This window comes from Trichomycterus rosablanca, chromosome 13 (genome assembly GCF_030014385.1).
Source record: "Trichomycterus rosablanca isolate fTriRos1 chromosome 13, fTriRos1.hap1, whole genome shotgun sequence".
Taxonomy (NCBI): domain Eukaryota; kingdom Metazoa; phylum Chordata; class Actinopteri; order Siluriformes; family Trichomycteridae; genus Trichomycterus; species Trichomycterus rosablanca.
The window spans coordinates 33,119,452-33,132,267 of record NC_086000.1 but is presented as its reverse complement, the minus strand read 5'-3'; the positions used below and the strand labels follow the sequence as shown (position 1 = coordinate 33,132,267).

Sequence of the window (12,816 nt, the reverse complement as noted above, 5' to 3'; positions counted from 1 at the left end):
CCTGATCTCCCAACCAAAAAAGGAAAAAAGCCCACCATTAATATATTCAACGCTGCTGGAACAAGTGGAATCAGTGTAAGAATGAAGCTTCTGCTCCAGCTTTATTTTGTCCATGTGATAGACAACAAACTTCAGTAAAGCTTTAAGGTGCTGAATGTGCAGAACCATATTTCTTTATTAGGATTTTAACGCCATGTTTTACACTTTGGTTACATTCATGACAGAAACGGTAGTTACTGCTTACACAAGATTCATCAGTTCACATGTTTAATATCAAACACAGTCATGGACAGTTTAGTATCTCCAATTCACCTCACTTGCAAGACTTTGGACTGTGGGAGGAAACCAGAGCTCCCAGAGGAAACCCACACAGACACAGAACATGCAAACTCCACACAGAAAGGACCCAGACCATGGGGATCAAACCCAGGACCTTCTTGCTGTGAGGCGACAGTGCTACCCACCAAGCCACTTTGCTGCCCCAGAACCATATTCCTTGTCATCATGTAGCATTAAATTATCAATTACCAACATGGAATCAATGGTTTTTTTGTTTGTTTGTTGAAAAATGTGTGTGTTCTTATCATTCAGTAGCAGAGAAAAAAAGCTTTTAAAAGTCATTATAATTCCAAGACTGTCATGGCCTGCTGTACATATTCACTACAGATGTATGTAAACTTCAGCTTTATAGTTCACCTTTAATGTTTGGTAGTTTTTCCCCACCAAAAACGACCTTAAACCTTATACCTTGAACTGGTATGTGAGAGGCTTATTATGGTAACTTACGTACAGACGTACAAAACAGAGTGTAGTATTTCCCTATTAAAACGTCTAATCTTTAGGACTCACAGATGTCTGGCGTTATTGAAGCTGTGAAACAGTATAAATTGTAAAACGCTGCCCTCTTGTGGATGGGAGTTGTACATAATCCTATAGTTAGAACAATGAGTCAGCAAAGTCTCTGCCTAAACAGTTTTACTTCAAACTAATTTAGAAGAACCTTGTACAAAACAATCGTCTCTCAGAAACTCTTGATATAAACACCTTGTACTTCCTGCCTGCTTCCTTTCCAAGGGTCCTGCTCTGAGAAACTTTATCAAAGTACGTGTAGACAGCACATTAGGATCTTACTTAAATACCTTTTTATTGACTATTTTTAACTTTTAACTTTTAAATAAGACTTTCTCAGATTTGAAGTAGGCTAATTATTCTCTCCAATGATTCTTAAAGGACCAAATTGCTCCTCGCTGCATGTAAAGAGGCTCCAATAGGTACTTACTTAGATTTAAAAGCTATTCAGCTCTAGATCACCTGAAAGAATTGCTGAATAATAATCCAACTCAGACTCAGAAAAATTAATGGGTCTGACTCAAACTCTTTGAACCACAAATGGTCTGAAGGAATTAAACTCTCTGATTTTTGTGTTTGCTTGTTGGCTATAATATGACAGGAAAGGTTGCCACTTTATTCATGGCATATTAGTTCATTGTACGTATTACTTCCAGATAAAGTTATGTTGATCTTGGATTACTCACTCACTCACTCACTCACTCACCGCTTATCCAATTAGGGTCGCTGGAGCCTATCCCAGCTTTTCAACAGGTGCAAGGCACACAGTAACACCCTGGACAGGGCACCAGTCCATCGCAGGGCAGACAGTGCTACCCACCGAGCCACCGTGCCACCCTGATCTTAGATTAGTGTTTCCATTTTTATGACTGTGAGACAGCTAAGAACTGTTCTTGCTTTGTCTTGGTTAAAGATTTTCAGCGTTTTTTGGGTTAGGTTTAGTGGGGGTTTCTCCACTCTTTAGAGTGTGAGTGTGTAAGCCTAGTGTATCCGATATGACATCTGGTGTACACTACTTGGTCTTCTCAGTTTTTTTGGTATGTTGTTTTTTATTTAATACCCATGCTGGGGCATATTTCATATAGTTTGTTTGTGGTCTGCGTGCTCCATTCCATTTGTAGGAGGTTACTAGAGGCTTGAGTCTACTGGTGGCTTGCAGTCTGCTGCCTTTGACCCTCTTGTCATTTTTACTAGTTGGTCTGCTTCCTTATTGCTAGTGATGCCACAGTAGCCTGGGACCCAACAAAGTCTTATGTCTAAGGCCCTACCTAATTCACGGCCATGAAAATCACTTCACTGACCGTGAAATTAGCCGTTCTCGTGCAACACGATTTAACGTTTTTCATTCACGTACAGTATGAAATATGAGCCGCAATATGCAGTATGAGGCGGTCCTAGCAATAATACAGCATCATAATAAATTTCATGTAACAGACTTTTCTGTGGTGTAGTGTGCTGACAATGTTTGATGTGTTTACGTTTTTAGTGCATTTTTATATTCCATAATCAATGGAAAAGTGTGCTTCTCTACACGTGATCATCTCTGTGCTGCTCCTAATAGTTTGTCTATGTACAGTTTATTTCCTCCTTTATAAACTCAGCAATCTTTAAAGATGCTCGGTTACACTAGAATGTTATTTATATAAGGGTGGTTGGTAGTGAGGTTTTCCAGTACTGGTGCATATCAGGTCTCCATGCCATGTTAGATCTGCATATTTCAGTGCCAATAGAAGGGTTTAGGCTTTAGCTGTATATATTGAGCTGTGTTAAGGTAGATTAACACTGCATGTTGGGCAGTAACTACAGCTGTTGATACCTGGTTCATGGTTTTGAAACCATCTGTGTATGAGGGCATAGGTTGGAAATCGTTCTTTGATACCATGAAACTTCTTAGGGTATGTTTGGGCCTAGCATTGTACAGAGAAGGGTAATATGTGTAGGTAAACTCTGGGTTGCTGGGTTATTTTTGAGTCTGATGGGATATTGGAGGGCCAGTTTTAGTCACTTGTGTTCCAGAGATGGTTCATGGGCTTCCACGTATGAGTTCTGTATGAGGTAAGTTTGGTATGCTCTCAGAGCCGATCTGATGCCTTGGTGGTTGCAAAGCGTTTAGGCTGCTCAAGTATGATTTTCTTGTTGAGCCATAAAGATGCACCTGTAGTCTAGTTTCAATCTGATGATGGTCCTTGATCCTTAGGTCCTTCAGGCATCATTTTCATTGAAGTGTACATACATAAAATAATTATATACATAAAAAATTAATGCAAGTAAAACTGGACTTACAAGTGACTACTTTCCATTTTATTGTCATATTAACTACTGTCCTAACTTTTCAGGAGTCTTCACATAAATGTAAAAATGAATAGTTTGTTGTTGTTATGAAAACAATATTTAATTTTAAGATGTTTAATGCAACATATTGCAAAATACACCATATGGTCAAAAGTATTTAGACACCTGAACATGAGCCTAATGGACATGGTTTTAAAATAAAGTGACCCCTATGTGATCTTTTCAGCTATAACAACAGCCACTCTACTTAGAGCGCTTCTCACAAAACTTTGAAATGTGCCTGTGGGAATTTGTGGACATTTTGTCAAAAGACGAGAGCTTGTATGGCTGGACATTGATGTTCCAGTTCATTTCAAAGCTGTTTGTTGGGGCTGAGGTCAGGGCTCTGTGCAGGACACAGGGGTTTCTTTAAACTGAGCTTTTCTTCATGTCGTCATAGAGCTTGCTTTAAGCACAGAGGCACAGTCATGCTGGAACAGGATAGGGTCTTCCCTGAACTGTTGCTTGAAAGTTGGGAGCTTATAATTTGCTTTATATAATTGATTTATTGCACCTGTTAGCAGATGTTGTGGTTGAAACACATAAATTACAAAAAATATATGGGTGTCCCAATACTTGCGTCCATATAGTGCATGTTTAAACCCAAAACTGTGAGCCATAAATTCTCTTTAACAGTAAATAGTTACAGCATAATAATAATAATGTGAAATACACATCCAGCACACCAGAGCTGGGATTTCTAATACATCATATCAAATCTCAGCTCTGCCATCCAGCTGGGCTGAGCGGCTTCATGAACAACGATTGACTGTTGTTCACAGGGTGGGATGAGCCAGACCAGGGTTCCTCATAACTGGTGCAATTACGACCTCTGCTGGCTGATTGATGGCACCTGCACAGGAGCGAGGGATAATGGGGATCAGGGTGTGGCTCTCTGTACACATATGATTCACATATGAACTCGCCTCACGCAGGTGAAAAGATGCAGTCGGTACTGCACATGTGTCGGAGGGGGCGTGTCATTTGCGAGGCTCCTCAGTCAGCAGTGGAGGGTTGTATTGGTAGAGGTGAAGCGTAACGCACTCAGGGTAATTGGATAGGACTAGATTAGGGGAGAAAATTGGGGAAAATTTAAAAAAAAAAGAGAGAGAAAAAAATACACATCCAAAAGCACATCGTTCCCATAACTGATACTGAATTAAAATAAGAACAAGAAATTTATTTCCCGATGATGAAAATGTCCATGTCACATTTTTGTCAATATCATTACAAGAACCACAGCCTAATGGAAACTATTTAAAGAAAAAATAACAATAGTGCAAAACACCTCAAGATCTCCAACATTCATAAGAGTTACATTAGTAGTAGAAATTGTACTTACATCTTATAAAATAAAGAACGTTAACACAAATGGATAACAATACACCCACAGTGCCTGACACTAAAACACAGTAGTATTAGTTGAAGTAGCTAATAAAAAATGAAATAAATCAAATATAAAAACTCCCTTTCAGTGCATCAACAAGAGCACTTTAAGATGTTTGCTTCTGTCATGCCAATACTTTCCAGTGTACAAAATGTTTGACTTTACAATTTATAAAATGTGGAAAAATAGAGTCTGTAAATGATGATAATGTTCACATTAAAACTTTAAATAACACACAGTGTATTCACCAGGAATTACATGTAAACAATTCTGACAGTTGAGTTTCCTCCCTACAGCCTTTCTGTACAAAAAACATAAAAACTGTGCATTTACACACACACAAAATAAACAGCAATAATTTGACATCCGGATTTACACGGGTGTTATTAATCTGATAAGTCATAATCAGATTTCTTTCATTAGTGTTTTGACAGGTTGTAAAGCTGTTAAATTTACTTTCCAGCAGTACATTTGTGGTATAACTGTACTTTTATTGAACTATTAATCAGTTATCTATATATACGAGGGTTCTTCAAAAAGTTTCCACACTTTTTTCTGCATAAACTCCATTCATTACACATTTCAAAAACAAATGACATCACTTTTCTACACAGTCACCTTTACAGCGTCGTACCAACTTTTTAATGCCATCGGCAAAAAATGATTTTGGTTGAGCGTGTAGCCACTGATGCAGCGCTGCTTTCACATGAAAATCTTCTTCCCCTTAAAGCTTCTTTGAGCATCCAAAAGGTGGAAATCAGTCGGAGCTAAATCCTGACTATAAACATCTCTCAGTCTCTCAGAAACGACCAATTACTATTCCTCCCACCCCTCACCATTTATAACCAAAATATAAAAGTGCAGAAACTTTTTGAAGATCTCTCATGTATGTGTGTATGTGTGTATATATATATATATATATATATATATATATATATATATATATCACACACACTGTATTCTGAAAAAATTACATCTGCACACTCAACAGCTCAATATTAAATATTAATATTGAAGATGTTTTATTTTCTTAATTTCTTCCAAATACTGCTCAAAAGGTGTCAAAATATTTCTACACATTTAGTGACACCATTAGATTTAGATTTATAAAGCATTACAGAGCGTTCCTCTATTCACAAATTCACCATCAATTCCATTTTAAACTTCAGTACTAAATACTGAATAAGCATCATGACAAGGCGTTTATATAGCGTTTATTCCTAATGGCAGTGGGTCAGGGTGTCACCTAGAAACCCTAAACACAGGACAGGATTACACCCTGGACAGGGTATCAATACATTAAGTCACCTATTTACTGACTTGCACCTAGAGGTCATTTAGAGCAGCCAGTCCTGCATCAGACACATTTTTGGGAACAGTAAGTAAAACATGAAGTTCCTCCCCTGTTTTTTTACAAGGACACTGACATTACAGGTTGACGTTATTCTATCTTTATTTTTTTATTAATTCATGTTTATGAATATAAACACCAATCTTTACAAATAAAGATGTTTTGAAATAGTTATGAATTGTTTTGCTTAATAGGATAAATCTGGGCAGTAGGTTTTACAACTCATATATACAGTATATTATTTTCAGGTACACTGTGATTCCTCCCAATAAAGTTGTGCGTACTGAAAAGTACAAAAAAAATGGAATAACCAAAAATCCATTAGCCATTCATTTAATGGAGAGGATCAGTGTTTTCTATTTTTAAATGCAACTGTTGAAAGAACCATGTATGTGTGTATTTTCTCATTGCTGAGTGCACATCCCTGGCTGATCCTGCTCCAGGTTCTCCGTGGCTCCCTCATTCTTCTGCTCCATCTCCACCTACAGCAAAATGCAAACATAACAGAATTGTAATGACAAGCTGCTGCCACCTGAGGGCGATCACTTCAAAGGAAACGCAACTGCATGTTTAGAAACTACTGGTTAAATCCAAATACAAAGGATTTGTATAGATAGATATTTGGGGCAGGTCATTTAAAAAGCCAAATTGTACAATCCTTCAAATGTAAAACAATAAAAAACAAGTCTATCTACACTATATTGCCAAAAGTATTCGCTCGTCTGCTTTCACACGCATTTGAACTTGAGTGACTCCCATTCTTAATCCATAGGGTTTAATATGATGTCGGCCCACCCTTTGCAGCTATAACAGCTTCAACTCTTCTGGGAAGGCTTTCCACAAGGTTTAGGAGTGTGTTTATGGGAATTTTTGACCATTCTTCCAGAAGCGCATTTGTGAGGTCAGACACTGATGTTGCATGAGAAGACCTGGCTCCCAGTCTCCGCTCTAATTCATCCCAAAGGTGTTCTATCGGGTTGAGGTCAGGACTCTGTGCAGGCCAGTCAAGTTCTTCCACACCAAACTCGCTCATCCATGTCTTTATGGACCTTGTGCTTTGTGCACTGGTGCACAGTCATGTTGGAACAGGAAGGGGCCATCCCCAAACTGTTCCCACAAAGTTGGGAGCAAGAAATTGCCCAAAATCTCTTGGTATGTTGAAGCATTAAGAGTTCCTTTCACTGGAACTAAGGCCCACCCTTTGTTCCTTCCAACTCCTGAAAAACATCCCCACACCATAATCCTCCCTCCACCAAACTTGGCACAATGCAGTCAGACAGGTACCGTTCTCCTGGCAACCGCCAAACCCAGACTCGTCCATCGGATTGCCAGACGGGGAAGCTTGATTCGTCACTCCAGAGAACACGTTTAATAATGCCATTTCAACATCAACACTCTAAAAAAATTTCTCCCCCTCCTCCATGTGCTGCCGGGCAGCACGGCACGGTGGCTAAGTGGGTAGCACTGTCGCCTCACAGCAAGAAGATCCTGGGTTCGATTCCCAGGGGTCCTTTCTGTGTGGAGTTTGCTTCCGGTTTCCGTCCACAGTCCAAAGACGTGCAAGTGAGATGAATTGGAGATACAAAATTGTCCATGACTGTGTTTGATATAACCTTGTGTGAACTGATGGATCTATCTGAGTAACTATCTGTCCTGTCATGAATGTAACCAAAGTGTAAAACATGACATTAAGATCCTAATAAACAAAACAAACCTCCATGTGCTGCCTTGAAATCACACCCCTGTTAAAACAGCATGAATACATAATCAGAGAGTCCGTGTACTAGACTGGCCTGAATGCATAAGACCTGTCTACTACTGACAACGTGTGATGCATTATATGCCTGTATGGTTGTGCAGCTAAAAACCTCAGACTGCCTGAGGAGATCAAATGAATTCAATTTCTTTAGTTTTCAAACTATTTGTATGTGCTGTTACAAGACTTTGTTGACATTTTGCAGTCATTAAATTAATAAATTCTGTACATTTATCAAAATAAATAAAAATAAGAATTGGAATACTGTCAACAAGAATTTACAGTGTTTTTATTTACATTTTACATGCTTCGTAATTATTAAATGTACTGCAAACCTTTACCAGAAAATTAAGTGTTTACTGTGACCTCCCCTTACATTTGAGCAAAAGCAGAAACCCGGCTTTCTTAAACCTAAATGGAACAGAACCCTATTTAATGCCATTGCTAATGCCTTTATTTGTTCTACAATTTCATGTCAAAATGACATGACAGGTTTGTACAAGACATGCTTGAGCATTACATACACACCTTGTATAAAGTTAAGTCATTGAAAGCTTGATAATATGTATAAGAACAACGATGAATCACATTTAACATAAAATGAAAGCTTGTGGTGCCCTGAGACTTGCACAATTCTGTATTTATTATGTGTATGGGCGCATTCACATGAGAAGCGACAAAACCATGAGCCTTGGCACAAATCATCGCTTTGTTCAGCTCTTGGCTTGAGCGGTGTGGTAAAACATCATCAGTGTGAATATGAGACGAATCTGCATTAGTGTGGAATAACCAAATCCAGTCTAATAGCTCCACATGTATCTGTGTTTAGCTGTATTTCCCTCACTGTTTCACTTTTAAACTTGCGTTACAGCTCGAGGTTCTGAGAAACTGTAAGAATCAGCTTTTCCTAGAGAGTCTAAAATGATTATTGTTCAAAATGCTTAATGTGACTTAATGCATTAAAAGAACGACACAGGAACACTAAACTTTCCTTAATTAAAACTACTCATAAATAGTTCTCTCCACTAGTGAAATTCCTTGCTCGTTGTTTTAGTACAATAGGTCACGTTAAGCTTTGTTCATCTGGTCTGAGTCACTTCTCCCGCGTCAAATGAAACAGTTTGTCTCATTGGAGGTGTTTGAAAAGATCAGCAGCAAACTGGGTTAAAGTTCAAATCAGGTGAACCTTGAGCACCGCAGCAAGTGCAAAAGGCGAGCCCAACGTGACAAAAGTGTGCGGTGCGCCGCTTAGGGAAGCAACACTCCATAGGAAATAACGGCAGAGCCGGCGCAAAAGTGGTTTTGCCGCTTCTCATGTGAATACGCCCTAACAGTTGCACTAGCTAGTTTACTTTTACTCCAGAAGCAAACCTAAACACTGAACACATCCCATAACTACCTGGTTTCTGCTTCCAGCATGACAAAAAATTTAACACTAAGATGAAAATCATCAGCTGCCACAACCAATATCAACCACAAGTTTAAGAATGCCACATCAACACACTAAAAACTGTTTTTGTTTTCTCTCTCTACTCATCCAACGCTGCGACCCTTTCTCATGCGCCTCTGCTGCTCCTGTGACGCCCCTTGTTCTCCTCTGTAATCCTGATGAGGAGTAATGGGAGCAGCTGCTAGTGGGCGACAGCTCCAGCCACCTTAATGACATGTTTGGATTGCAGCAGGGAAAACAGCTCTGACAGCTGAGACAGCGACTTGCTGGAGGGTGACGGCCTGCCGTTCACTGACTGTCACAGACCTGATGATCTCAAACAGAACCTGACTCGTTCCCAAAAGACACGCAGATCGCTATAATGCGGCCAAATGTGCAGCAAGTGCAGCACAAACCACAGGTTGTATCGGTTATAGTGGCAGACCGGTCAGTACCTTCAGGGTAAAGTGGCAGAATAAACACAGTCTTGTTTACAGAATAAACATCAGACCAAGAAACGAGTACCTGATAGAAGTAGTGCGCTTTATAAGTGATCCACTTCTTCAGCTCGGCCTGATCGCCCACAGACAGCGAGCGAACAGAAGTTTTGGAGGCAGAAGCAGAAGGCATGTCGAACTCCACCTCCACCCGGCACTGGAACATCTGTGGTACCTCCCAGTCTGAGCCCAGCTCCAAATGGCAGAAGAAGGTGTGAGGGTGACCAAGTGCTGAACCACAGGAAAAAACAAACAAACAAATAATGCATTAATAACTTATTTATTTATCTTAAGGAGGCGGGGGGCTTGTGTGTTCTCTACGTTTAGACTCAGAATCTTGCTCGTTTTTTATCAAATACAGGAGACACTTAGAAGAACCAACAGTTTCCTTTGTACAATTCTTTCTGATAATGAAGCTGTTGGCATTTCATTTTCCAGACAGCCAGACTTTACTTTCACAGTCTCAATTTTAAGAAGGTGGTTGAACAGTCTAGCCATTGTGAGGTGCACTTATCAGTGCGGCAGATACAAATAAAGAGGGCTGCATTCGGAAGGGCAGCCAGTGTAAAAACTGTGCCAAATCAGGTATGCAGAGCAGGATGATCCTTGTAGTGACCCCTACATACTGAAACAACCGAAAGAAAAAAAAAAAAAGCTGGTCACCATGGGTCAAAAAAGGGCGTCTATTTATCCATCCATCCATCCATCCATCTATTCATTTATCCATCCACCAATCCATTCATCTATCTATCCATCCACCAATCCATCCATCCATCCATCTATCTATCCATCCATCCATCCATCTATCCATCCATCCATCCATCTATTCATTTATCCATTCATCTATCCATCCATTCATCCATCTATTCATTTATCCATTCATCTATCCATCCATCCATCTATCCATCCATCTATTCATTTATCCATCCATCTATTCATTTATCCATCCATCCATTCATCCATCCATCCATCCATCCATCCACCCACCAATCCATCCATCTATCTATCCATTTATCCATCCATCCATCCATCCATCCATCCATTTATCCATCCATCCATCCATCCATCCATCCATCCACCCACCCACCAATCCATCCATCTATCTATCCATTTATCCATCCATCTATCTATCCATCCATCCATCCATCTATCCACCTACCCATCCATCCATCCATCCATCCATCTATCCACCTACTCATCCATCCATCCATCCATCCATCTATCCACCTACTCATCCATCCATCCACCAATCTATCCATCCACCAATCCATCTATCCATCCATCTATCCATTTATCCATCCATCCACCCACCAATCTATCCATCCATCCACCCACCAATCTATCCACCAATCTATCCATCCATCCACCCACCAATCTATCCATCCATCTATCCATCCATCCATCTATCCATCCACCTATCCATCCACCTATCTATCTATCTATCTATCTATCTATCTATCTATCTATCTATCTATCTATCTATCATCATTCATCCGTCTGTCTGTCTGTCTGTCTGTCTGTCTGTCTGTCTGTCTGTCCGTCTATCTATCAATCTATCTATATTCAGATTTACAGCATTAGACACTTCTATCCAAAGCAACTTACAATGTTGAGTGATACAATGCAAGCAACTGAGGGTTGAGGGCCTTGCTCAGGGGCCCTACACTGGCAACTTGGCATAGATAGGGTTTAATTATTGGCATGGTCAGACAACTTGAAGAGGTTGTTACCAACGTTTAACATGCTATTAACACTTAAATTCTAATCGTTGATCAAAGTTACTTCTGATAGCATTGAAGATGGACAGCTCTAGATGTGTCTCCTCTTTGGGAGATCCATAGTAATGATAAATTTATCCTCAAAGTTGATGTTAGAAACAGGAAAAATGGGCGAGCGTAAGGATTTAAGCGAGTTTGACAAGGGCCAAATTTTGATGGCTAGATGACTGGGTCAGAGCATCTCCAAAACTGCAGCTCTTGTGGGGTGTTCCTGGTCTGCAGTGGTCAGTATCTATCAAAAGTGGTCCAAGGAAGGAACAGTGGTAAACCGGCGACAGGATCATGGGTGGCCAAGGCTCATTAATGCACGTGGGAAGCAAAGGCTGGCCCATGTGGTCTGATCCAACAGACGAGCTGCTGTAGCTCAAACTGTTGTTCTACATACGGAGTTGATCCAGACGTCGCCCTGCCTTACTTTTTCAATATAAAAGCACTAGCTTTGAACCTGGAATGTTTGTTTAAAGTACATCACTGATAACATTGTTAGACCTGTACTACAGTCACTCACGTGACCTGTGGGTGAAGATATACCACAAACAGAGGGAGTGTTTTCTCCTATCCTCTGGAATTTGTCAGAAGCCAAAGTATTAAAGTGAAAACGTTGGCAATCGAAATCTGACTTGCTTTTGATGATCATTTTACCCAGTATAAAAAGTAGAAGAGTTGTTAGTATGTCGAAATTTTTGTCTGCAAGAAACATATTGTGATACATTTAAAACATAATATTTTTAACCAAATTTAGACCTTTTGGAACACACATTAACAGCAATAAAGATCCAAATATATATATATATACAGTGTATCACAAAAGTGAGTACACCCCTCACATTTCTGCAAATATTTCATTATATCTTTTCATGGGACAACACTATAGAAATAAAACTTGGATATAACTTAGAGTAGTCAGTGTACAACTTGTATAGCAGTGTAGATTTACTGTCTTCTGAAAATAACTCAACACACAGCCATTAATGTCTAAATAGCTGGCAACATAAGTGAGTACACCCCACAGTGAACATGTCCAAATTGTGCCCAAATGTGTCGTTGTCCCTCCCTGGTGTCATGTGTCAAGGTCCCAGGTGTAAATGGGGAGCAGGGCTGTTAAATTTGGTGTTTTGGGTACAATTCTCTCATACTGGCCACTGGATATTCAACATGGCACCTCATGGCAAAGAACTCTCTGAGGATGTGAGAAATAGAATTGTTGCTCTCCACAAAGATGGCCTGGGCTATAAGAAGATTGCTAACACCCTGAAACTGAGCTACAGCATGGTGGCCAAGGTCATACAGCGGTTTTCCAGGACAGGTTCCACTCGGAACAGGCTTCGCCAGGGTCGACCAAAGAAGTTGAGTCCACGTGTTCGGCGTCATATCCAGAGGTTGGCTTTAAAAAATAGACACATGAGTGCTGCCAGCATTGCTGCAGAAGTTGAAGACG

At 40.0% G+C, this 12,816-nt stretch overlaps 1 protein-coding gene across 2 annotated transcripts in view; it reads right to left on the bottom strand.

Moving 5' to 3' along the window:
* Nucleotides 1–6,091: 6,091 nt before the first annotated feature.
* ston2 (stonin 2) overlaps nucleotides 6,092–12,816 on the bottom strand; it is a 71,137-nt gene continuing 64,412 nt past the window's right edge. For both annotated transcript variants that reach the window (XM_063007413.1, XM_063007414.1), the window contains 2 exons: nucleotides 9,629–9,831; nucleotides 6,092–6,400 (listed from right to left, as the gene is read on the bottom strand). In XM_063007413.1, the coding sequence (XP_062863483.1) occupies nucleotides 6,323–6,400; nucleotides 9,629–9,831 (281 nt within the window). In that variant the 3' untranslated portion in view covers nucleotides 6,092–6,322. The remainder of the gene's footprint in view (nucleotides 6,401–9,628; nucleotides 9,832–12,816) is intronic.